Genomic DNA, 24,766 nt, shown 5'->3' on the forward strand with positions numbered 1-24,766 from the left:
CTAGTTAATTGATGTCTGTAGTAAAAAGCGAGTCTTTGACACCTAATAAAGGGAACGAGACCTTGTCTACTCAGCTTAATCATAACATCCTCAATTAAACAACAGAACATGCTCCCCAATCTCCTTGTAGATCTTCCTCCAATTCACATCTTTTCAGTCATTTGATAACGCCATCGAATGTGCTAAACACTAGAGACACAATGATAAGTAACGTGACCCACTTGCCCAATTCTCGCTTAAGTGTTTTGTTTTTCCGCCCACACACTTCTTCAAAGCTTTCTCAAACCATCATGCTTGAGGATGATGAAATCCTCAAGATCGCACAAGAAGCAGAGGCTTCAAACCAGTAGAGGGTGCAGGACATTGTGTTGCAGCTGTCGGTTGAGCGTGTCGTCCTCATCGGAGGAAGCTGAGAGCGCCGGTTCCGAGCGGTTTGCCACGATCTCGAGCCTAGCGCACGCAATGGTCCAAGAGAGGCTAGACCAAATGATAAGGGAAAGGCAAGAGGCAAGGCATCGTTTGGAGAGAATCAGGAGGCAAAGAGGCGAGGAAGAGAAGCGGTTCGTCGTGATGATGGCGATGGAAAAGAGCTCTCACGATCCGCGGGAGGATTTCCAGGAGTCCATGGTCGAGATGATAACGGTAAACAAGATCGACGACCCGAAGGACCTCAGGCGTCTCTTGAATTACTACATCTCGATGAATTCGGACGAGTATAGAGGGTTGATACTAGAGGTATTTCACGATGTATGCACAAGGCTGTTCTTGTGTTGTAAATGCCATTGATGGACATTAACTGAGGATTTCCTAGAGTGTTAGTTGATTATTAAGTTTCGATTCAAAAAAGCATGTGAAGCATTTTACAGATTCAACCAGATATACGCACTCCCTCAAACGTCAAACGACCAAGATTTTGATCTTCTTTTTCCTTTGCATCTATGCGGTTGGATTTGCAGCTCTAGATCTTCGAACGATGACATGATGGTCAGTGAGAAAACTATCTTTTTCTGGCTGTGCGGGCAGAGAGAAAGGAAATATTGCAGCTTGCTATGTCAGCGATGAAACAAAAAAAAAAATGTGTCTCTTGTTAAACTGTAAAAGATGCTAATCCTGCATATTGGCAGGAATATCAAAATTTTTATTTCCTTTTTAGATTGTCAAACTGGTTTTTTTTTTGTACCAATGAGTATGAGAAAGGAGGAAATTAGGAGTTTATGTATCCAAGAGGCCATCCTCGTGTTACCATATTGTGTTTCGGCAATAACAACGATCTCCATGCTAAAAGCCAAAAAGAGAATATTAGTTAAAAGAAGACCGGGGTGAAATATAAAGTAAAGTTTCAGAGAAAAGCATAAGAAAGATAAGAAAATTTGAAATTAATTATAAGAACATGGCGAAAGCCGTACTGGAATGAAATGAACGAATGACAATTGGAAAGATAAATTTTCAAATAAAGCTCCGTTTATTTCGTGAAAAAATGCATCCATTTTCAGTAAAACAAACATAAGTGTTCCAAAATGTATGAGATTTATACCAGCGGTTGTTATAGCGCTAATTGGGTATTTTCATCTCGGGCTTGTCGCTAATTTAATCTTCCTCTGGCCCAAGCTAACCTTCTATAATAGTCCACCAATTGAACTATACTTTGAAAATCAAGCCAAGCATTGTGGCCCGGCCCATGTTCGGATTGATGGGGCCAAAGACTATTCAAGTGGCAGCACTTGAGTAACACCCCCAAGTTAAAATTTTTGTGGGATAGACTTTTGGATGAAGGATTGGAGGGAAATTAAGATAAAGGTCTAAGTGTATTTTTGAAACAATGGTGGAATTCAAACAAGATTATTCGAGTAGGTTTTGATCCAACTCACTTGTATAACTCTTGAAGCATATGAAGTTATCCAATCAAAGTTTTGTGCTTCACATATCAAGTATATATATAAAAGGGATAAGTGCATTGAAAGTCCTTAAAACTTGTTACGAAAGTGAAATTGAGTCGTAAAACTTGTCACGAAAATAAAATTGAGTCATAAAACTTGTTTCGATAGTGCAATTGAGTTATAAAACTATTAATACGAGAAAATCAAATCCTAAAACTTGTCACGAAAGTACAATCGAGTTCTAAAACTTTAAAAAAGTGTAATCAATGGTAGAATTTGATTAAACCAATTTAACAAGTTTTATGACTTAATTGCACTTTCGTGATGAGTTTTAAGACTCAATTGCACTTTTGTCACGAGTTGTAGGATTTTCAATTCACTTATTCCTAGAAAAACTCGCGAGCTAGGTGGGCTTGACTTGGGCCCAATCGGTCCGAGCCTTGCCCAGGCCCGCCAAAAGATACCTTTGGGCACTTGTGGCCCGTGGACCGCCGAGCCCATGATCAGATTTAAGATCCACGACCGTGGTCTTTTATCAAATGTAACATGAAATTCATTTTTGGACCATCGACTCCAAACGGCTGTAGTGCCAAAACAATGAGATCACTCCCCAACTTTCCTAGGTGTGTCTTCTATCATGTAGATAGATATTTACACACGCACGCACCAAACCTAAACATGAAATGGCAACCACTAGATGATGAGGTTGATTTAGATCGGACTAGCTAGTGGAAATGAAACACAATCATCATTGAAACCATAGAGATTTGATGGATTACCCTAAAGATAAAGAGAATGAGAGTTGGGCATGCGGGATAGGGATGACATGGGACTATTTGTGTGGGTGAGTGCTTGACAAAAGCATGGCATGTGCAAAGGGTGCCGGATTAACTTTTCCCAATTTGGGTCTTCTACTTGTAAATGCCACACACACACTCTCTCTCTATCATAAAAGTTTTTATTAAAGATCTCTTTGTGAAAAGAGAGAATGTATCGTGATTTTGTATATGATTAATACCGCCATAATTCCCAAAATAGTTCATGCAGCATTGACCCAAAAACTAATTTTTGTGTCACAAAAATTTCCGAATTGGTACACACATTTCACAGTCACTCCAAAAAAAATCCCAGATTATTACCTCACAATTTGAGTAAATGCGGCACGAGTATATCGGTTTAGTGTAAATGTGGCGGGTGCACTGGTTCTTTTATAACATAAAAATTAGTTTGTGGTAAATGTGGTACGGGTGTAATAATTTGGAAGAAATTGTGACTCAAAAATTAGTTTGGGATAAATATGATATGAATATACCAGTTTGAGATTTTTTTTTGTATTAGCCTTACTCCAGTTGTTATATATTTATGAAAAAGAATTCGATCCACTTTAATAGTCTTCTCACATGAAAAAAATAGTAGATCACTATTTTCTGTTTTGTCCTCCATCAATATAAAATATTTTTTCACAAGTGGTGTCATCGGATTTACAATTTCCAATTATCGAATACATTAATCAATCATCATGATACCATAAATAGGTTCTAGTCATCTCTTTGGTCAGAAAATTGTCTTTTTTAAAGGAAATAAATAGGGAAAAATGATCACCTAATTAGCCTTGGGCCTATTACATGATTGCAAATTCAATCCTAAACTTTTCAATTTTACCAATTCAATTTTAAATATTTGTACGAAATTTTAATGCAGTCTTTCTGGCCAATTTTTGTCGGGGATTGTAATATACCGGTCCAGTCATCGTCGGTCGTCACACTACCATGTTAGTGATTTCCTCTCAAAAAATTGATCAAAAAGACTACATTATAATTTCATACAAATATAACCGAATTGACATCCATATAATAGGTTGTGCACTGATTGGACAATTTCAGTAAAATCCAAAAGGTGCATCTTACTAGGTTTAGAATGCTACAAGTGTTGATGAACTATTCGTGAGTGCCCAGATGAACCACAACCCTTCAAAGTGAACATTGGAGGCCACAAAAAACAGTAACACGTTAAAAGCTAGAAAAAGAAAGACTCCATGGATCCTGAATTATGGAGGATTCACAGTATCTGGTACTTAAATTTCAGAATCAGAATTGTCACGACGAGACAACCTCCTCCAGAAACAATTGATATTGTCTCAGACATGTCTACAAGTAGTGTGTTCTTTCTTGCTGGTGCCATGATGATGATCCACACTTTTCTTGAAGCGTGGGAGGTTCCACGTTAGCCAAACAATTTGATGATTATAAATCATAATAATGTTTTGGTCTCTATTGACAACGGTTTATGTGAATTGCTACCAATTGTACCATTTCATTTGGGTACTTGAGGCTCCTACACAAACAATGTGATGCTCTTGATTTCCCATTTCGGATGCGAACGTAACAAAGCAATAGCAAGTAGAAACGGAAGAAAAAAACATATGGGGTACAAACCCTAAGGGTAGCCTATCGAAAAACTTTGAGTTACTTAATTGCATCAAAGGCAATATACATTGAAATTTCTCCGACTCGAGATGAAGAGGATGATAATGGCATTAGGGTTTACGAAAACACGAACAAATCTTTCCAGGCAGTGACGATTAGTACCAACACTCGTAATACTACAATCTGCTAAAAGCCCATAGATTCGATCCTGGAATTTCGGTTCTGTTTGATTGCGCTTTTCGAACATTCTTTATTTCAAGTTGTTTAACATTCATAGTACTAAGTTAGGAACAATGGCCAGGGGAAATCAGAATCTAGCTAGCTAGTAGCAGCATCTGATAAAAAAGCTTGATTGGCATGGGACTACACCGAAAGTGAAACAGTTCAGCTAGGGTTTCCATTTAACTATCAACACTATTATTTCTTCTTTTCTTCAAATAAAGACGAGGAAAAGGAATTGAAAGCAACAAAAAGGTACGCACCAATTGCTAAAGGGGTTAAATATGACAGCTTGGTAAACACTTTAGATTAACAGGGAAGTTTGTCCAAAAATTTCTAAGGTTGCGTTTGGCGGTCCAAATTTGAGTCTGGATAGGATAATTGTTATCTTATTCGGTGTTTGGTGATGTTTTTCGGACCGGATAAATCCGAATACATCGGGATAAAATGCCGGATTTCTTATCCGGCCTATATACCTAAAAAATATCATATTTTATCTTTTAAGGGAGTGATAAAGTAACGCATATGATATTGCTTCGCCGGCACTATCGCTTGAGGACCCCCGCCAAAATTACCAATCATTGTCATTTCCAACCACTGCTGGAATGTTCGTGTTCTGACGAGCAAGGGTGAAAAGAAGCCTAAAGATGATAGTCGTGCCGGATTTGCATAGATCATTCTTTCCACCCCAGTCACATACGTCCTTCACTTCGAGCCCGACCTTTCACGCAAGACTCTGGAGCCTGCTGTTCACCTGCTGATTGACGAAGAATGGCCAACACACCATCAGGGTCGAGTGTCGATTTCCAACATCAAGAATGCTGAAATGGCACCATGGTGCAGAACATCCTCTTGCAGGTCCATCCCACGATGCACACCTTCTCCATTGTCGCCTCTCTTAGCCGCTTTCTTCGGCAATGGCCGTAGGACCCACAAGAAGTGCCTCCTACTGTTCATGAAGCCATCCCAAAATTACGTGACTCGTGTCGATTGAGAGATGTCATCCTCCCGAGGACCACATCCCAAAGAGACGTGATCGAGAGGGTTTGAGTCTCACATACCGGAGGACCAAAGTCAAAGATGAAATTTTCAAAGATTTTCAATATTATCTTAAATTGCAGATCTTCGAAGATTATCAAAGTTTTTTTTTTTCAAAAATTCCAAATCCTATATTAAGCTGCACTAAACATATGATAGGATAATTAACAATCTGGGAATATGTAGAGGATTTCAAATCCCCTTTATCTTATCTTATTCCAATCCAAATCCGAACAACCAAATAAAATGTAAATCAATTGATACAATTAAAAGGTTTATGATTGATAAAAGTGTAATGAGTTTATGATTTTTTAAATAATTTTCCCTAGATTAACATGATCTTGTTAGCGTACGGAGTTAAAGTGGTTGGTGGGTTTTTTCTCCTGCCAACTCAGTTTCCCATTATTTCTTAAGAGTAAAGAGAGAGAGAGAGGATTAGATTTTGAGATATGTATCAGAATCTCTCGGTTATTACCTTTGATCTTCAGAATCACATTAGATATTCTGTAATTGTCATGTAATCTGGTCTAACGTCATTCTTGCCGTTTTGTGTTCCGCCTCAGCAGGAAGAAAGTCATATGAGTGAACAGTGTATGCTGTTTTTGAACATGTTCATCATTGAGTAAACAATCTAACACAATATATGTTTAGTAACTCGTGTCTCTCTAAAGAAGTAGGTACTCACGAACTATAGTACCCTAGGAAACGACTGATTCGACTTATGGTCTAACCCTCTTGTGAATAGGCTATTATCATTATGTTCCGAACTGTAAGCTCCATGAAGAACATAGTTCTATCAGTAAAAGCTCCTCTCATTATGAAACTCTTAGGATGTAAAGTTTGTAAGGCAACAGGAGTAGTAAAGTCTCGTGAGTATTTGTGTCAGAGTTACCCATGGAGTAGCCCAAAAAGGCTAGAGCCAGACCTGATTGAAAATATATCCAACGATTGATCGTTTAATTAAGACTTTCATGCGTATGCCCCAATCAACACCCTGCTCCCATGTGCTTCTAAAAGTTCTCCAAAGAGCAACCATGACCTTATAAAATGGTTTATCCAGCACCATCATTTTGGTAGAGACTATAAAGAATCAATTATAGGGAGAAGAGTCCAAAAATAGTCTACATACAAGGAAAACAGGAAAGCGGCTTCGTAGAAGTGAAGTTGGGGGCATAAGACAGACAGAAGAGAGAGGAGAGTGCATGGCCAAAAAGCAGCAGCCACTCTCTGTCTCGTCTTTGGGGCGAAGTTGCAGGGAAAGCAAAGCCAAGCCTGGCCTCAATTAGTGAGGAACAGCCTCATCCCAACTGGGCCACCAACTTACTTCATCAACTGTCGCTTCATTTTGAGATCTTCAACTCCTAGTAAAGAGAACCACCACCCTGCAAAATAGGTATGGATTAGTGGATAATGACGCCGTGGCTGCATACAAACTGAAGATGAGCGAGAAGAGAGAAATCGTGTGGTTAAAGATTCCCAACACTTTCATCAAGTTTCCCTAGAGGCTCGGAGAAATCATCTGCAGAAGAAGTAAATCAGTTGTGTATCGAAACCTTCGTGCACAATCAACATGTGAATATTTTCCACATACATATGTTGATTGAGAAACCAGAAAACTTAAGTACAATAATTCTTGTTGAATTCAATAGAAACATCCTAACAATGATTACAGAAACAGACATCCTTTCAAATAAGCATACTTATTTTTCTTATGGTTCAGTTTAGTTTGTTTTACGATGAAACTTGATAGAAGACACGATAAAGTAGATATTCTCTTTGAGATTATCCGGTATTTGCACATTAAGCATGCAAATAGTTCCATTATCATTGTGTTTTTTCGCGATAACTTGGGTCAGACCACATGATGCATCGTAAAGATAGCAAGCCAAAACTATGATTCATGTGATGGTGTAATAGGATTACATACTTACATGTACATTAGCATGTTTGGATATGTATATCTTGTATATTTATCTTGAAAAGCACTCCATTTATCTCATCAATGGTCACAGCATCAAATGTACTCAATGTGCAAAAGTAAGTTGTACGTGATACTAGTTTTCAGATCCGTGCTTGGAGTATCACAAAGTACTTTCGAATCGTCCATCATAAGCACAAGACGAGAGCACGACGTTGAGAGTTTTGCATTGGATAAAATTGGAACTCTAATCAGTCAAAAACTTTGACATTATATAAGACGGCTGATGTCAAAAGCTTAAGCTGTCAAGAAAAGAATTTATAGCGTGATAGATGCCCGGTATTTATCATAGGGGTTGTAATGTTTTCATTGGTTAAATTACTTATTCTTGAGAAATAAGAGATGACAGGATAATGACTGGATCACGGACAATACAGAAGGCCTGAAAGACAATGTTGAAGGGGGTCCATCAGGATGTGAGCTCAACTCTTGTTGCACGAGTCCTGTTTCACTTAGATTTGGATTTATCATTTTCTATGCTCCACCTTGTCAGACAAATGTACCATACCTTCTTTCCTTTTCTTTTTTATCTATCTTATTTCTTTTCTTCGCCACTTTTCCTGGCCTATAAATATCACCCAACTGAACTTCTCTTCACAGTTCACACATACAAGTTTGAGAGAGAGAGAGAGAGAGAGAGAGAGATGGAGAAATTCCCAGTGATCGACTGGGAGAAGTTGAATGGTGAGGAGAGAGGAGTGACCATGGAGATGATAAAAGATGCTTGTGAAAACTGGGGCTTCTTTGAGGTACTTACGAACCTGAGTGTCCTATATGAAGTTTGTCACCTTTTCAAGAATTTTTGAACAAAACATCGCCTTTTGACATTCATGGTTCTGCAACAGATTTCCTTGGTAAATTTGAGTGTTCTCATATTTATTTTGATTCTTTTCAATGCATATGTGAAGTTGCTGAATCATGGGATATCACATGAGCTGATGGACTCTGTGGAGAGGCTCACAAAGGGTCACTACAGAGAATGCATGGAGAGGAAATTCAAGGAAATGGTGGCAAGCAAAGGACTTGAGGCTGTTCAGTCCGAAATTGACAACATCGATTGGGAGAGCACCTTCTTCTTGCGCCATCTCCCCGTCTCCAACATGTCCGAAGTCCCGGATCTCAAAGAAGATTACAGGTTAGATATTACTTAGATATGGTTCCTTTCTACTACTAGTAGCACCACTAGTGACATGGTAGGAACTAGCGAACTGTCCACGAAAAGAAGGCAGTTTGTCAAAAAATTTCAAGCTGATTTGGTTTCCGATAGGGAGCATACCATCTGAGGCCGTTGGTTTGGTTCGAGTCCAGAAATGCAAGGGACATTGATAACAGTGGAACCGAATCCACAATGTGTTACATTACCGAGTAATAAAAAAGCATAGCCTCTCTTTGCTGGTCAGAAAACAAGAAAAGAACCATTGTTCTCAAATCATAGTTTGATCTTGAAGCGCAAACGTAGTTTGAGCTCGAATCCAAAGAGGTCTGGCTCATTTCATACCGCTAAAACGATTAACGAGCCCGCATTGTGATGTTCATGAAAACAGGGAGGTGATGAGAGAATTTGCACTGGAGATAGAGAAGCTAGCAGAGCAACTCCTAGATCTGCTGTGTGAGAACCTCGGTCTTGAGAAAGGGTACCTGAAGAAGGTGTTCTACGGATCCAAGGGGCCAACATTTGGAACCAAGGTGAGCAACTACCCTCCGTGCCCGAACCCAGAGCTTATTAAGGGCCTCCGGGCCCACACCGATGCCGGCGGGATCATCCTCCTCTTCCAGGACGACAAGGTCAGCGGCCTCCAACTCCTCAAGGACGGCAAGTGGATCGATGTCCCTCCCCTGAGGCATTCGATTGTTATCAACTTAGGTGACCAACTAGAGGTAATCTATGCATGATATTTCTAGCTATACAAGCTAACTGATTCGCTTATCTCATCAGCAGTGTCGGAAGAATCTCGTAAACCGGAAAGGCCGAACAGCATGCCCTGACCTTGTTCAGTTTTACTGAGGCCATATTCGGTTTTCAAGTGATATTTCTATTCCCTATCGACCCACGTGCTCCTGCTTGCCGCTTGGTGAAGTTTACGAGTAAAATAAGACCAAAGGAGAGTCGGAAAAGGTTTAGTTCACAGTAATGATAGCTTTTCTTTGTATCTGTGTCTTTTCTTTGTGTAGGTCATTACAAATGGCAAGTACAAGAGTGTGGAGCACCGGGTCATTGCGCAGACAGATGGGAACAGAATGTCCATAGCATCGTTTTACAACCCCGGGAGTGATGCCGTCATCTGTCCCGCACCAGCACTGTTGGAGAAGGAAGAAGCAGAGAAAGGCCGAGTCTATCCCAAGTTTGTGTTTGAGGATTACATGAAGTTGTATGCAGGGCTTAAGTTCCAGGCGAAGGAACCGAGATTCGAAGCCATGAAAGCCATGGAATCCACCATCGCTACGGGTCCCATCGCAACCGCTTGAGTGTCGAATGGTGAGTCCCTTGTGACTAAGGAGTGGGTTTTGTGTCGTGGTTTGGTCTACTAATGTAATGAATCTCGCTCTATGTAGTTCTGGAGATTCTGAGTGCTTTGCTTGTGTTTCAAGTAGCGTGTTTATCTTGAATTTTGTACTAGTGATTGCTGAGGCTTTTATAATAGCTTTTGGTGCTGATGAGTATTACGTCTCCTGAAGTGAAGAACTCGAAGGAAAGGATAGTCGCGTCGTCTTCATTCTAACACTTGACAAACAAGGAATGACGTTACGAGACCGAGACAACATACTTTTAATTCCGACTTGAGATCTACTCCTAACTGTGTCAGCACCTAACCAAGCCAAAAAAAACATGTCACCTCAAAGAGAACCTCCTGAGAAGGCTTTCTAAGGATACGTCTGTTAACCGTTTTATTTTAAAAAATAATTTTTGCTCAGAAATGATATTTTTTATTCTATTTTCGAAAATAATTTCTAAGCATTTGAAGGAATTTGATAAAGGCCTAAATTTTCCATTCCCGGAATAGAAAAAGAATATAAATGCGTTTGGTAACGGCAAAAAATTTCTTTTTATTGATAATATTTTTAAATATTTTAATGTTTTTTTCTTTTTTTTTTTCTTCTTCTCCTTCTTGGCCATGGCCGGGTCGGCGAGGTCTAGACCCTTGCGGCTTGGGCAAGGGCTGCTCTTCCAGCGAGGGCTAGACCCTCACGGCCTAGGCAAGGGTTGCCCTCGCCGGTCTTTTCCAACTCTCGCCCAAGCCGGTGAGGGCCACCCTTGCCTAGGCCGGTGACGGCGACCCTCGCCCAAGTCGCGAGGGTCCCGCCCTTGCCGGATTCGGCGAGAGCCGCGACGCCCTTGTCGGCCTTGGCTTGTGGCCGGCCAGGAAAGAAGAACAGAAAAGAAGAAAAAGAAAAAAAAATTCTCTTTTATTTCCGATTCTTTTTCCCAGAATCAAGAATCAACTTTTTTTTTTATTCTTGATTCCGCTTCAAAACTGATTTTGAAAACACATTTGTGCCTAAGAACAAAATATTTACCGAACAGATTTTTGTTCTTTTTTTATTTCACGGTACAAAAGAATAAAATCAGTTGCTATTTAGGAAGTTATCAAGCGCACCCTAAGCTGCAAAGTGATTACCAAACTTTATTGCTGCCTAGGACGGCATAAAAGCCAAAGCCAGAGGAAAGGGCTTTTTCTCTCTATCCTGTAGCTAGAGCATGCTCGAGAAGAGTTCATTTTCACTTTCCACTTTTGGAGGTCTTTCTCAATAATAAACCAAAGATATAATTACAATCTGGGGAGTTCGACAAATCAGATTATAACTTCTGCAAGTGGAGCATACACACTTAACACCTTCCCAAATTATCCATAATCCTCCTCCACAGAACCAAGATGGAATCACACCAATGTTATGGAGGGGCTTTCATTTTTTCAGCTGTAATTTTTTTTTGGTTAGGTTTTCAGCTGTAATTTGATTAGGGCAAAAATACACTTTGCACACAAAATTTGCACTTTGTATCAGCTCAAAAGAAAGGATTGATCATTTACAAAGAGCTAGCGAAAAGAACAACTCTAATTGTTATTAGCTCAAGGATTTACAAACTGGCATTAGGAGTTAGGTCCTTAGGTAGCTGCAATAGAGAGAAAAACAGAGTTGGTGAGAGACAGAAGTTGAAGAACAAAGGATAAGAAAAACAGAGTTCCGGCACTTTAACAGGCATAAAAGTAATCCTTCACATCAAATGCCTGCAGAGTGTCCAACAATCACGAACAAGTACAAAGACTAACGGGTTGAAGTTTGCATCGCATCACAAGCAAGAAATTGATTACATGCTTTAGTCAACTTCAGATTTTGAATCTGTACATCACAAGAGCACACTGCCATGCAGTTGTGACAATGTTCGCCTGTGATAGGCAGAATGCTAGTCTAGAAGGAAGAGATCACTTGACTCATCAGCCAAGGATTTGAAGAATGTAATCATGTAGCCCAGCCAGTGCTACGGAAAAAGAAAAATCAAAAGTAACATGTTTTAAAGCATGACGTAGTGAATATGTCTGTTGTAAAAGAGATGCAAGAATGGCAAAGAATGTTTTAGCATTAATTCAACCAACCGATTAATTGAACACTTCATTCGGCAAGAATTAGAAAACAGCAGGCGAACTCGGGAAAGGATACATCCCAGGCACCAACTCCATTAGTTATGCTAGATTCAGATACTTGATTGTTATCACATATAAGATATAACCATCAGCTTCATGTAAAAACTTGTAAAATAATAAAGTTTCCTCTTCAAATTTATTAAATCGAGAGATACATAGCACGAGGAATCACTGGAAAATTTATGAAAGGGGACAAATACCGTATGCCTATTATTCTTGAAGAGGCAATGTGACGATATCAATGAGTGTATGGAAACAATTGTCTGCAAAATGATTGTCAAAGTATAATGCGTTCACAACGCATTGTCATAACACAAGCCAAACTCTGGCATTGCTAATCTGATTTTCTTAAACTTCAGGAAGTCTGAAATCAGGTCTTACGACGCAACACTCGAGTATATCCAAAATAAGGATGTAAACCAACCCACCGGGAGAAAAAATTGCATTCAAGATAGACAATGAAGAGCAAAGCCAAAAGTATAAACTAATCTTGTCGTTTGCAGAAAGCTCGTTAATCCTGCAAACAAGGTAACACCACCTTCAAAGTTACCAAAGAAGGCTCAAGGTCAAAATCTTTTCAATAAAAGAAAATTTAAATCTTGTCCCAAGCAATTTTATTGATGATGGGTCAAAAAATTCCCCCAACTCACCCCTCAATGATTAAATGGCTGTGTTCCCCCCTAGCATAATTTTGCACTCAGAAGATGTGAAGGTGATCCTTTGCAATCTACGGAACACGTAGCTTAGCGCTCCAAATCACTTCTCTAATACTTGAGCAACCTCTTCCTTCTTCTCACTTTCCAAGTTTGCGTCAGCGTTAGTGTTGTCAACCTTTTTCCCATCTCCTTCCACTGCATCTCCATTAGAGTAGTGGTTCTTCAGAACAACTGAAATGTCGGCCTCGGAAGCTCCAGCAAGCTTAAAGCGCTCGACAGCAGCATCTAGTTTCTCCTTCCAACCACCCATCCCTAACTTGCACTCGACTTGAGATCGCTCAAAAAGCATATTGCCCCAGAAAAGGTGGATCTGCGACCTCATAACTGCAGCTTGCTCAGCGGCTTCTTCAGGCGAGACCTCTCCATCACCGCCACTCCCGGAGGGCTCACCTTCTGCCCCTTGTTTTTTCCTTCTTTTCAGCAGCTCATCCTTCTTGCTCGAGTTTGGATCTTTCAGTTCGTTCGCCCTTTGTTCCTCCAGCTTCTCCCACATCTCCGTTGCAGCTTTCATTTTCTCCTCTGCACTATCAAAGAGTTTGAGTGTTTCTGCAGGATCCCAGCTCGATAGCTCAATTTTCTTAGCAAGAACAAATGACCAGTGAAGTTTGGCCATTTCAAACTGCTGCTGTCCCAAAGCGAGCAATCCTTCATAAAAGTCTGGCTTGATTATGAGAGCTTCCTCGTATTTCTCTTTGGCCAATGAGTACTTCTCTCTCACCCAGTCATAAGCTACTTGAAGTTGCGCTGCTACTACCTCCTTCCCGGCAGACTCATCCAAGGGAATGCGCTTCCTTGCTGCGCACATATGGACATTGCCCCAGTTGAAGAAAGCTAGAGCCGCTACCTCTTGGAATTTTGCGGCAGCCTTGTCGAACAAATTCTGAGCTTCTTCACTCGTTACAGTTTCCTCAAGCGCTTCTGTGCAGAGTTCCATTCCAAGCTCATGCAAGTCTATGTGAGCGTCAGGGTCAATACCAACGTGAGTGCGGAAAAGCTGAGCAAACTCAAACAACCAATCATCCATCTCAACATCCTTGCACTCTGGATCTTCCAAAGTACCTGGCTGCTTATCTTTCGGGACTTCTTTTTCAATTTTATCAATTGCAGAATCACCAGCTTCTATTACCGATTCACCCAGAGAAGAATGAGACTGACTTTCGTCTCCTTTGTTCTCCTCCTCACTTTCCACAGGCTTCTCTTCATCTTCTTCCAACAAAGGTGGCTCCTGCTCAGCAGTCACCTCAACAATGTGCAACCTAAGCAACCCGATCGAATCAGTCTTCTCCGGTTCAGGCTCTTTCTCAATATGACTGTCGACACTAGACTCTGCCATTCTGAGCTCACTGCTACATGTAATAGTCACTAAATCACCATCATTATCCCTATACTTGATCAAAACAGACTTCGATGAAGGAAAACGTTTGCTTACAATCTCCCTTAACACTTTAAAGCTGCAGTTCACGGGCATCTGGGCAAGTCTTATGTCATGATCATAAACAAGCTTCAGCGGCCTCAAAGAAACAGCAAGATCCGAGCGCCGACCACTGAGAGGCAATATTGATGCCGACGAAGATGACGACTGCTCCTTCTTGTTATCCTTACTCAAAGTCACCAGAGGGTCAGTAGAAGAACCCCTCAGCGGCTTTAGCACCAGTTTTGGCATTTGGGCTTTCGGCACAGGACCATTTTCAGTTGCTCCAATTGGTTGGGGCTTCTCTATCTTATTACTCGTAGATGAAACAGTTCCCGCTGCAGAGGATGCCGCCTTTTTAGGCACCGGACGGGCAGGCAAACATGGCCCTAGGCCACCAACCGGAGCGCCACGGACAGCCGAAGCCCCGAGAGCAGCCGGGGACGGCCGGCTTTGGAGGTCCTGCTGGGCCTCCTGGCGCGGTCCTAACGCCATGCGCAGTCGTCTCGCAATCTCCAAAGCATCCCCATTATTTGGGTCCGACCCCAACAACACCTGAACATCCTGCATAGCCATTTCAATCTTTCCCACGGCCTCCAATGCCCTCGCCCTCCTGAGCAGCGCCCTGACGAACCGGGGCTGAACCTGAAGCGCCATCGTGCACTCGGCTATCACCGTCTCATAATCTATGGGCTTCATCTGCATCAAGCAAGCAGCCCTGTTGCTGTGGAACACCGCCCTCTCCGGGTGGGTCTTCGGCAAGAGGTTAAGCGCATCGTGGTACTGGTCAAGAGCACCCACGTAGTCCTTGCTCTGGAACCTCTTGTTGCCTTCTTCCTTGAGCTCATGGGCCCGTTTCAAGAACACCGTCGCGTCCAAATCAACACCCACATTGGCTTTCGGCGCCGGAGCGTCCCCGGCAACATGGTTCGAACCCCCTTTCCTTTTCTTCCCCCCAGATTTCCCCATCAAACTATATCTCCCTCCCCCCCCAATCCAGAACGATCAACCGACGGTCAAATTATCCTAGAATTCAATGTCGGAAATGGTTCAAGACTCCCCCCCAAGAAGCTTCTCAAACGAACGACGTCACCTAGAGAGAGAGAGAGAGAGAGAGAGAGAGAGAGAGGCACTTACGGAGAACCCACATGAAAAAGATCAAACTTTTCAGCTTCCCGCGAAGAATTCGATTGCTGTGACACCGGATGATGATGATGATGATGATGATGATGGAAGCTAGATGGAAGCTGATTGAAGAGAAATGGGAGCTCAGTCGAAGGAGACGAACTGGAAATGGAAATGATGGCGTTTTGGGAATTTCACCGGGGTTTGAAACCCTAGACAGCTGCGCCTGCGCCTTGGGGGGGGAAGGAGATGGTGGTGAAGCTCCCCTGATGCGATGCTCTCCGTCCGATCACTGCGAGCTGTGATTTCAGCCGTCGGATCGGCTTGCTGAGGGGGCCCCGGGCGTTGTCGACGGTCCGATTCGAAGCTCGCTCTTCCCGATTATTTTACTGTGCCTAACGCACGAGAACGGGGCCCGCCATACTCTAGCCCGTACCCGACCCACGGACCGGGTCAGGCCCATTGGACTTCATGGGCCGGTCTAGGCCCGAATTGTTGGCTAATTTCATTTTCTTGACTTTCTATTACAACGATTTAATCCCGCTATAGATATCGCAATGAAGAACAATAACAATAACTTAATCTAATTTTCACTAGGCAAAACACACTCGAGTCACTTGATGAGTTTTCTTTCATCATTTTTCAATTTTCTTCGAAATATAATTTTTTTTAATCTGATCTAAAAAAAGGGCCCGGCTCAACCGTGCCCCGACCCGGCATGCCTCGGCCCTGCACGTGGGTCGGCACTGCCCGGCGGCGACTCCTTGTGCATTGTGATGATAATAAAGGGAAATCATCACTTCCTTTCAACAAATTCCTTTTAGGAAATTCAAAAAATCTATAGAAAATGCATTAGGGAGACCGTGGAGATTAGCAATTTCTTTGCTCGGCAACAGGACCAATTTAAGGAACAGTCGAAGGAGACGGATCATGTCATGAACCATGATGGAATACATGGTGATCAGGAACGATGAAAGCATAACTAGCGTGCATCCACAACACACCATGATGAACATTACTTCGAAGTTTTCTGCAAAAGTGACCTTTACCGCAGAAGAAATTGACAATCTCAGTTCCAAACATGACGGCTGAATTACTTCATCACAGATTCCCCGTTTATTTATATGTCACGACGATTCAACGATGTCCAAACATCAGATGCTTAGATCGATACAAGATTCGCAACATCTTTTGCCATCGATTCGCTTATATCTGTTGAAACGGAAGCGCGAGCACTTTAATTATTCCTCGGCTGTTCGACGCTAACATCACCGGACTGTCGCGTTTCCAGCACACTGCGCTTACGAAGGTCAAATCTGCATTCTTGCCGACGTGACCCGCGCAGGGAGAATCGAAGCTGTGCCAAGCCGCCGGTCTAGGAAAATCCTGACAAACCAATCAAGGAAGAAGATGTTACCATTTATGTATGTTGAATCTGCTTCAGTCGCGAGACGATGAAAAGCCGATCAAACCTTGTGATAGACGACCACTTCATTTGTTTCGCTGCCGCAGCCTATTAAGTTCCCATTCGACGAGAGGCCCACAAAGTTTTTGCTATTCAAGTGCCCTCTAAATACGCGGAGCTGCGAAAAGTGGACATAGAATGAATTAGCTGCAATATATTGGGGACATCGGATTTGAGAAGCCGGTAAACATATGTGACATGGACTGTAAATCTATGGAAAACATTACGAAGATGTCGTGATACACAAATCGACATTGTACGAGTCGAGTTCAGTGCGATCACTTACGGGAACGCGTTTCTCTATATCCCACAAGCGCAAGGAGCTGTCGATAGAAGCAGAGACAAGGTTGTTGCTGGAGGTGAATTCCACATGGGAAACAGACTTCCTGTGCCCTTCGAGTTTATGCAGCACTTGTCTGATATTTCTCGAGTCGTAGTAATAAATGTTATGATCTGCTGAACCCACCTGCAAAACCCGGAGAGGAACACAATATTTACAAATCCGTTCACGATTTTGAACTTATGCTGAGACATTAAGTAGATTCAACCAAAAAACAAGGCAAAATGGAGGTAAAGAAAGGACTGTTTCATCTGTCGGTTTAGCGTCTTATGTAGCACGGATAGTTGGTGCTTCATTATTGTAGTGGTGAATCGAGCAACTGGGATTGAATTTCTTTCGCAGGATCATAAAGAATCTGAAAAGGTTAAGACTCGTACAGCTAAGTATACGCTCGATCCAGGATCGTATTTGACAGCGCAAATGTTGGCCTTCATGTTGATGGTAAGAACACTCGCTTCTTGCTTGGTGGACCAAACCTTAACCTGTTCCATGAACACAATTGATCGCAACCGAGACTTGTCAAATTCATAAAGTCCGCCCATATAAGATACATGCAACCCAAGCATTTGAATGACTTTGCTTCTGCACAACTACAGGGACAGGAACTGCTCGGTTGCTGGCGTAAACCTTGAGAAATGTATCTCCCCCTAACGGGCCAAACGGCCAATCAAGGTAATTCTCATCAAGCAATATCGAGAAAAGCAAATCTAATCAGTAGAGCTTCATATTACCTTGCGGCCGTCGCCTCCAGAAGCGAGCAAATGAGGCTCAGTGTGCGAGAAATCAATCGACCAAACTCGATTCTCATGCTCATTAAATTGAATCATACTCTGCAAGATGTGAGTATGTTTTTGTCCCATGAGAAGGATATTTTGGTCGTTGTATTAACCGGACAGGAGAATGAAAAAAAAGGAAAAAGAACACCGGGAAAAGCGTCTTCTGGGGTGGAGTTAACTTATCACCTGACAAGTAGCTACATCATGAACAGCTACTATGCCTTCATAATCACTAAAGGCGAATTGGTTGTTCATGTGCTTATTCCAACTCAAGCAACTAAGTTTCGATTCTCTGGAGATTTTCGCAACAGGTCCGTGATCCACTGCTGTTCCGTTCACCACCTATAACAGGTCAACTAAGTGAGCAATCGATATAGAGCCATCAGAAAATAAAAAAAAATTAGGCATCTCGTGTTCACTGAATTCCATAACTGTATTGAAACCTTGTTCCGTAATCGCCATCGTCTTATGCTAGTTCAATAGATTCAACATGATCAATGACACCTTTGTTAGACCAAATAACAGCTCTTGACAATTGCAAAGCGCCAAACATGAGTTTTGACAGATAAAGAGCTGCAGGCAGAGGCATTTATCAATCGGATTCACCTGTTAAAGACATTGTTTCAATTCTACTCGATTATCAAAATCACACAAGATCATTTAGTTCTCATGTCTATACATCGCACATGTTAGTACTGTTTCACTTGCTGAAGTTAATTCAGGAATTCGAATTTCGGTTCATTCATATTTCAACTCACCTAGAGCTCATGACAGATCACATGGTGCTAGTGCAAACAGATACTGTACTTCAAGTGCTTACCGAGGAAAAATGGAAAACCTCAACGGTCCTTGACATCCCAGCTGTCGCAAACAGTTCTTCATCTTTATTGAGCTCTATGCTGTACAATAGTATTGGCTCTCAGATACAATTTGAAAAAATGACAAGAAGTGAAAATCAACAGAGGCTGACACCACATATCTGGAAAACAAAATGGTCCAGATTTTTAGTTCCCGATCCGCCAGTGAACGGCGTACCAATAACTCACCTCGAGACAATATTTCGAGAGTCGACATGAACCCCATTATTAAGTTCTGCAATGACCTTCAATTGACTACAACCACAAGAAGGAAAGAAAACAGTTTCAAGTGAAAAGCAGAACGACAGGACATCGAAGCCGCAGATGATGTAATGATAGAGAGATTGACTACCTGTACTCCATGAAAGAACTCAACATTGATTTAAAATCCTCGAGACCTGATTGACAACCTTCTCTTTTCATTGAATCATATCCTGTCTCTTCCTGTTTTGGTACATTTTCAAGTCAGCTATAACATCTCTTGTTAACCAGACTACAAGAGACTAAGGAAATTGCCATAGGCGATGACATGCTTGATAAAAAACTTATCAAGTGGCGCAAGCATCCAGCAAATGTCTACTACGCAATCTAATTGATGACTAGAAGAGTTCAATTTTGTGAAACCACTAACCTTTTTAAGTACCGTTCCTTCCATTACAGTGCGTGGCCCTGTTCGACTAGTATCCTGTGAACCTAACCTCAAGCAATCAGTCTTTTGAAGTAGGCCTGTCATGTCTGCGCAATCTGAAAACTCTGCTAGCTTCTCCTTTTGGGCTTGTGGCGCTGGTGTCTCATACGACCGGAGCTGAATGCTCTGACCGCAATGGCAACATGATCCCCTGACCAAAGAAGATGGTGGATCTATAGCGGTAGTGGAAACATCAAACTTCTTCAGTTTCTTGAAGCATTCGTTCTCTGGTTCCAGAGATTCTGCATGTTGCTTAATATCAGTGGCCTCTATGTGCTCCGTAGTGTCTTGAAGATCAAACTGCATCTAAAATACAGAAAGAATAGTATCAACGCGACATACAATATCAGCTAACAACAATTTCACCTATCTAAATATAAATGAAGCAACACATTGAAGAAGTAGAAGCTACAAACATGCTACAAAACTCGAGTGTGCATCTTCTCAATAAGAATTTAAACTTCTCATGTGGACCATTTCTACATAATCAAATAGCGGCTTCAAGTGATTCTCAGTTGAAAGATGGTGATTCTATGGCGGGAAATAGATTGCCGTAATTCCTTGATGATGACATGATCTGTCACCAACTATATCAGAACCCACATGCTTTCATGAATAGCAGAGACAAGCAGCAAGTTCTTAGGCGAAACTGCAAGTGAACTCTCACCAATACTAATTTCAACCTCAGATATGCTTTTCCAGACAAAACAATTCAAGAAAATCAAGGAGTGGATTAAGCACACTGAATCAGGTCGAACGGTGCCTCGATCGATAACTTGCCGAAAATAGCAACAGCATATATGCTGCGACGAGATTGTTACATGATGGGGTCGGAAATCGAATGTGTCATGAACCCACATCAAACACATGTATATGTTCTTGACCCATCAAGCCAAACAAGACAGGTGTTAAAAGCTTTGTTATCGATTCTCGTTTTCAAGAACGTGAAGGAAACTGACACGCGAATCCAAACGTAGAATTGTACTGCTACAAGCATGTATGTATGCAAATGGCTCTCAAGAAAAGCATATACAGGGAGAAAGAGAGAGAGTTCTCACTGGTTGGTGTCCACAAGCCGCGACGAAAGCGTCGTCCATCAAGTTCATGCAAATCGGACACGACAGCTCGTTAGCATCGGCCATTGACGACCCCACCGAGCCTCCTCCCATCTCTGCGTTCGTGGGTGTGTGAGAGAGAGAGAGCTACGTCCCAGGAAGAAAGAGCAGAGAGAGGCCTTGGACAAGAGGACGAAGGCAAAGCTACTTTGAGAGAGCAGACTCGAGGATTGACTTCACCGACGACGTAGAAAAACTGGCAACACTAGTCTCTCTTTCTCTAGAGAGAGAAATCATAGAAGTAAGTAGGAGACAGAAACGAATATATTCATTATATAGAGACTATAGTCTCCATAATCTTCCACACTAGGCATTCTATCTTCGTAATAAACTATGTGAAAAGGTGACTATATGACATAACTGGACGACGTGGCGCTGGATTCTACCATCAATTAGACTCTATTATATAGAGTGGCGTGTATTAGGAGGAACCACTCGTTCGGGATCCGTTTGTTCGAAAGAAAAGTGTTTCTAGGAAATTATTTGTCGACTTTTCGTGCGTTTGGATGACGGGAAGCTAATCGGTTTACGGAAAACGTTATCCATGGATGGACATTACTTACTTATCGATTTAGGATGAACAACTTGGATACCGCCCAATTTTATTCGGGGTCCATCTGTTTGAAAGAAAACTGTTTTGTGAAAATTGTTTTCCAACTTTTCGGTGTTTAGATGACATGAAACTAATCGATCTACGGAAAATCTTTTTCATGGACTGAAAATAACAAGCTTAGATCGGGAAAAAATAACTTCCCCTTCTTGCAAGAAGGGAAAGTTTCAGGTCCATTTGTTTGAAAGAAAATTATTTATGTGAAATTGTTTCCCAACTTTTCGGTGTTTGGATAACGGGAAACTAATCGATTTACAGAAAATGTTCTGCACATGTTGAAAATGACAGATTTAGGGGAAAACAACTTGGCAAGGAGGAAATTACTTTTCCTAAATCACAAAAAATATGAAAACCAACAATTTATATTGAAAATGATTTTTATCGAAATATATTTTCCTTTCTCACGAAGTTTCAAACAAACGTACTCTTAATATCTTAAGATTTGCACTAAACTTCTTCATGTGTTCTTTCACTAATCATGAGAGAGAGATACGGCCATGGAGCTGATGATGGGCTATGAAAGCTAGGCTGTTTCCCGGGAAGAAGGAGGAGAGCGCCCTGCAAGAGGCGGCCTCCACGTATTCAGAGCGTCGAGAATCTCACAAAGATGTTGCCGTGCTCATGTTGTCGTCCTCCGACGGCGGCCGATGGACTGGGCAAGACTCGTCGTCGTCTTCGTCTTCCTCCTCGGGGGGCCCAAACATGCAAAACCCTAATGGGAAGAAATCCAAGACGACCCTTCTTTTAACTCGACAAGAAAAAAGAAAAAACCAGTTCATTGTCGGGCAAGGCCAGCGTAAGGTCGCGGTGGTTGGTGGTGGGGGCTTCGTGGGCATGGCTATTGACATCGGCAATGGTTGAAAGGAAGAGCCAGACAAAGAGACTGATGAGCGCGGGGCGTGGTGAGCGGTGAATGAAGTGTCGTACTACTTATGTGAGACTAACCTATCTAATATTTTCTCCATTTTCGCAAGGTCATTAATGAGAGGTTAGTCAGGAGAAGTAACAAAGTTGTCAAATTTTCCATTTTCTGAAAATTGCTCTAATGCAGCTTCACCATGAGGATGAGTTCAAGTTTAGAATTGATTCACTTACCTAGCATATATGAAGGGGGTTAGAGCTAATCAATAGAGTCAAAAGTTGACCGTTATATTTCTAATTAAATTAAGTAGGAGAGCACTTGTTATGATTAAATTGATGATGGCATATCAGTACGGCATATCAGTATGGCATATCAGGGGCCGTGACAATGTTCTCCTCTTCCTTATGCCTTCTGCAAGCACTCAAGTTAGGCGCAATAGGCCTATAATATATACATACATACATATGTATGTATATATAATATATGAATATATGTGTGTGTGTTTTTACGTGTGTTCTTTTATTTTCATACAAGTCAATCACAAATTACTTCCAACGTATTTTTTTTTTGGGGGTGATGTATGCGTTATTAGATAGTTTCTTTTATACGAGTCAAACAAAGAATTTATTACTTTAATTATCTTTTCATATATGATCAGTGGCTAAATAGGAAAAAGTATATTTCTTGATATGAGAACATTCACAGTTTGCCCAACTAAGAACTCAAGGTTTCTGAAGAATTTCTTTTCATTTTTTTAAGGGAAATGCTACTATAATTATTAGTTTTATGTGTCTTAAAAGAAATAAAATTTCACAAAATCGATTTGAAGGACTGCCTGTGGGTCTATGACCAAAGTTATTGCCCTACTATACTTTGATTTTTTTTTATCTCAATCAATGACCTAAGTACATTTTATGCTTTCTTTTATTAGTATATTGATTTGTCTTGTGGTATTCTTTACTCAGCATAATAATCACGACAATCAATTAAGTGATTAAGTTAAATATGTTAAAAGTTCTGCCCCTTTCACTAGCGTCTTTCGCTTCATCAGTAGATACATGCGTTATTACATATGATGAGTAATTTGAAGTCTATGTAGGTAAGCCTTGTATGGAGTGGTGCAACAATACTTAGGACCAATTTGTCACTGTGATAGTAGGATGTAGGGAATTGAGTTCGACTCATCACCACTAAAATGAGCAGTTTAGAATTGCGACTCAAGTAGTAGATCGAGTTTGCTCTATATTTTATCGATTTCTGATTATTAGGTTATGAAGTGCGCAACTAACAATATAGAACGGATAACATGCGAGTCAAACTGGGTGAGTGGCTCAAATGAGAAATTGCTCGTACTTAACAATGGTATCTCTTTCTTTTCGTTTCGTTTTTTTATAATCCAAGGGCACGAGCGCAGAGTTCCAACTATCTAGAGGCCCATTGAACATTGCACGAGCTCTTTGAACAAGTTAAATCTAAACATTTGACTTGTGCAGATAGCTTTGATCCACAATAGTTTACATACAATTGGTAGGATTCGAACATTTGACCTCCAATTCCTAAACTAGAAATTTACTAACATCCCAAGCAACTGCGTATCGATCTGTGGGGGTTAATAGTGGTATCTCTTATGGACAATGGGGAAAAGTTGAGGACTTTCTCGTTATCAGCGTAAATAAGTTAAATTTCTTAAAAACTGAAAAATTCTATTGAAGCTCCTTCATGTTAAATCTTTTTTTCCTTCTCTCTTAACTTCATTTCATTGATCTTGTTTCATACACCGCATGGAACCGAACTTTTTTTTACGAGATTATTCCCATTTTTCTTTCTTTTTTGAAGATCTCTTCATGCCCCAGGATTGTAGTATGTTCCAAATGGAACCCTGCAGACAAAACACCGAACAAACTTCAAGTAAGAATCAACACCATTGAGAGAGAGAGAGAGAGAGAGAGAGAGAGAGAGAGAGAGAGAGAGAGAGAGAGAGAGAGAGATGCTTAATTTACGTGCTGCAATCGATTTTCGGATCAATGGGCACAGGCAAATGAATATGGCAGCGCTCAGGAAGGGCCTTGGCCTTTCCGGGGTCGACTCCCAAACCGAGAGCGGCTTTCTTGAAGCACTCGCACTGGTCTCGTCGTATCTGCTTTGCGTTTGCCAACTTCTGCACGGTTTGCACGGCATGGCAGCACAACGTGGTCGGCAAGGGATTGGACCCCTTCAGGAATGGCAACAACGGCAACAAGTCCGCAATGTTCTCGCCGCACATGATATCGTTGATCGGTTCTGGCTCGTTTCCGGCCATGCTGGGAACCGGTTCGGGCTGATCTCCAACCCGGCCGGTAACAATAACGAACGATAGACTTGCAATGTAGAGAAAGCACAATAGTCTCACTTCTGCCTTGGCCATTTTCTTGCAATGTGAAATTGCCTTTTCTAAGAGAGGGTGCTTGGTTTGGTGATGTAGCTTTTGCTTGGTTTGGTGATGTGAGAGTGTGGTTTTAGAAAGTTAGCAAGGGAGTGTATTTATAGGGGGTTTTGTGAGGATTGGGGCTTTGAATAAGAGTATTTAGGTGGACTCGAGATAAATGATTGAGGGACCAAGTCACCGATCGATCAACAGGGTCCA

General features: G+C 41.5%; 5 protein-coding genes across 6 annotated transcripts; 2 read left to right on the forward strand and 3 right to left on the reverse strand.

Moving 5' to 3' along the window:
• Nucleotides 1-300: 300 nt before the first annotated feature.
• LOC115677876 (probable transcription repressor OFP9) lies at nucleotides 301-856 on the forward strand. The gene has a single exon (XM_030601117.2). It carries the CDS (start codon nucleotides 301-303, stop codon nucleotides 784-786), a length of 486 nt encoding a protein of 161 aa, XP_030456977.1. The 3' UTR covers nucleotides 787-856.
• A 7,303-nt stretch (nucleotides 857-8,159) lies between these two features.
• LOC115677875 (1-aminocyclopropane-1-carboxylate oxidase-like) lies at nucleotides 8,160-10,196 on the forward strand. Its single transcript, XM_030601116.2, has 4 exons — nucleotides 8,160-8,287; nucleotides 8,447-8,673; nucleotides 9,083-9,416; nucleotides 9,711-10,196. Exons 1-4 carry the CDS (start codon nucleotides 8,183-8,185, stop codon nucleotides 10,002-10,004), a joined length of 960 nt encoding a protein of 319 aa, XP_030456976.1. The 5' UTR covers nucleotides 8,160-8,182; the 3' UTR covers nucleotides 10,005-10,196.
• Nucleotides 10,197-12,452: 2,256 nt separating this feature from the next.
• On the reverse strand, nucleotides 12,453-15,289 carry LOC115677872 (protein CLMP1). Its single transcript, XM_056303817.1, has one exon. It carries the CDS (start codon nucleotides 15,272-15,274, stop codon nucleotides 12,935-12,937), a length of 2,340 nt encoding a protein of 779 aa, XP_056159792.1. The 5' UTR covers nucleotides 15,275-15,289; the 3' UTR covers nucleotides 12,453-12,934.
• Nucleotides 15,290-16,507: 1,218 nt separating this feature from the next.
• Nucleotides 16,508-20,979, reverse strand: LOC115677957 (E3 ubiquitin-protein ligase COP1-like). 2 transcript variants are annotated; one of them, XM_030601210.2, is made up of 11 exons: nucleotides 20,615-20,979; nucleotides 19,500-19,856; nucleotides 19,221-19,312; nucleotides 19,058-19,123; nucleotides 18,832-18,910; nucleotides 18,198-18,353; nucleotides 17,967-18,065; nucleotides 17,613-17,717; nucleotides 17,182-17,361; nucleotides 16,903-17,013; nucleotides 16,508-16,816 (listed from the first exon to the last, which is right to left on the reverse strand). In XM_030601210.2, the coding sequence occupies exons 1-11, from the start codon at nucleotides 20,723-20,725 to the stop codon at nucleotides 16,637-16,639; spliced, it is 1,536 nt and encodes a 511-aa protein (XP_030457070.2). In that variant the 5' UTR covers nucleotides 20,726-20,979; the 3' UTR covers nucleotides 16,508-16,636. The 2 variants fall into 2 exon arrangements, with proteins under 2 accessions (XP_030457070.2, XP_030457069.2); XM_030601209.2 differs by having other exon boundaries at nucleotides 19,500-19,862; nucleotides 20,615-20,977.
• A 3,006-nt stretch (nucleotides 20,980-23,985) lies between these two features.
• LOC115677809 (non-specific lipid-transfer protein 2-like) lies at nucleotides 23,986-24,547 on the reverse strand. The gene is made up of 2 exons (XM_030601024.2): nucleotides 24,144-24,547; nucleotides 23,986-24,022 (listed from the first exon to the last, which is right to left on the reverse strand). Exons 1-2 carry the CDS (start codon nucleotides 24,545-24,547, stop codon nucleotides 23,986-23,988), a joined length of 441 nt encoding a protein of 146 aa, XP_030456884.2.
• Between the last annotated feature and the right edge of the window lie 219 nt (nucleotides 24,548-24,766).

The sequence above is a fragment of the Syzygium oleosum genome, unplaced genomic scaffold, assembly GCF_021117445.2.
Source record: "Syzygium oleosum isolate NSW1041296 unplaced genomic scaffold, Sole_v2.1 Sole_v2.29, whole genome shotgun sequence".
Classification (NCBI taxonomy): domain Eukaryota; kingdom Viridiplantae; phylum Streptophyta; class Magnoliopsida; order Myrtales; family Myrtaceae; genus Syzygium; species Syzygium oleosum.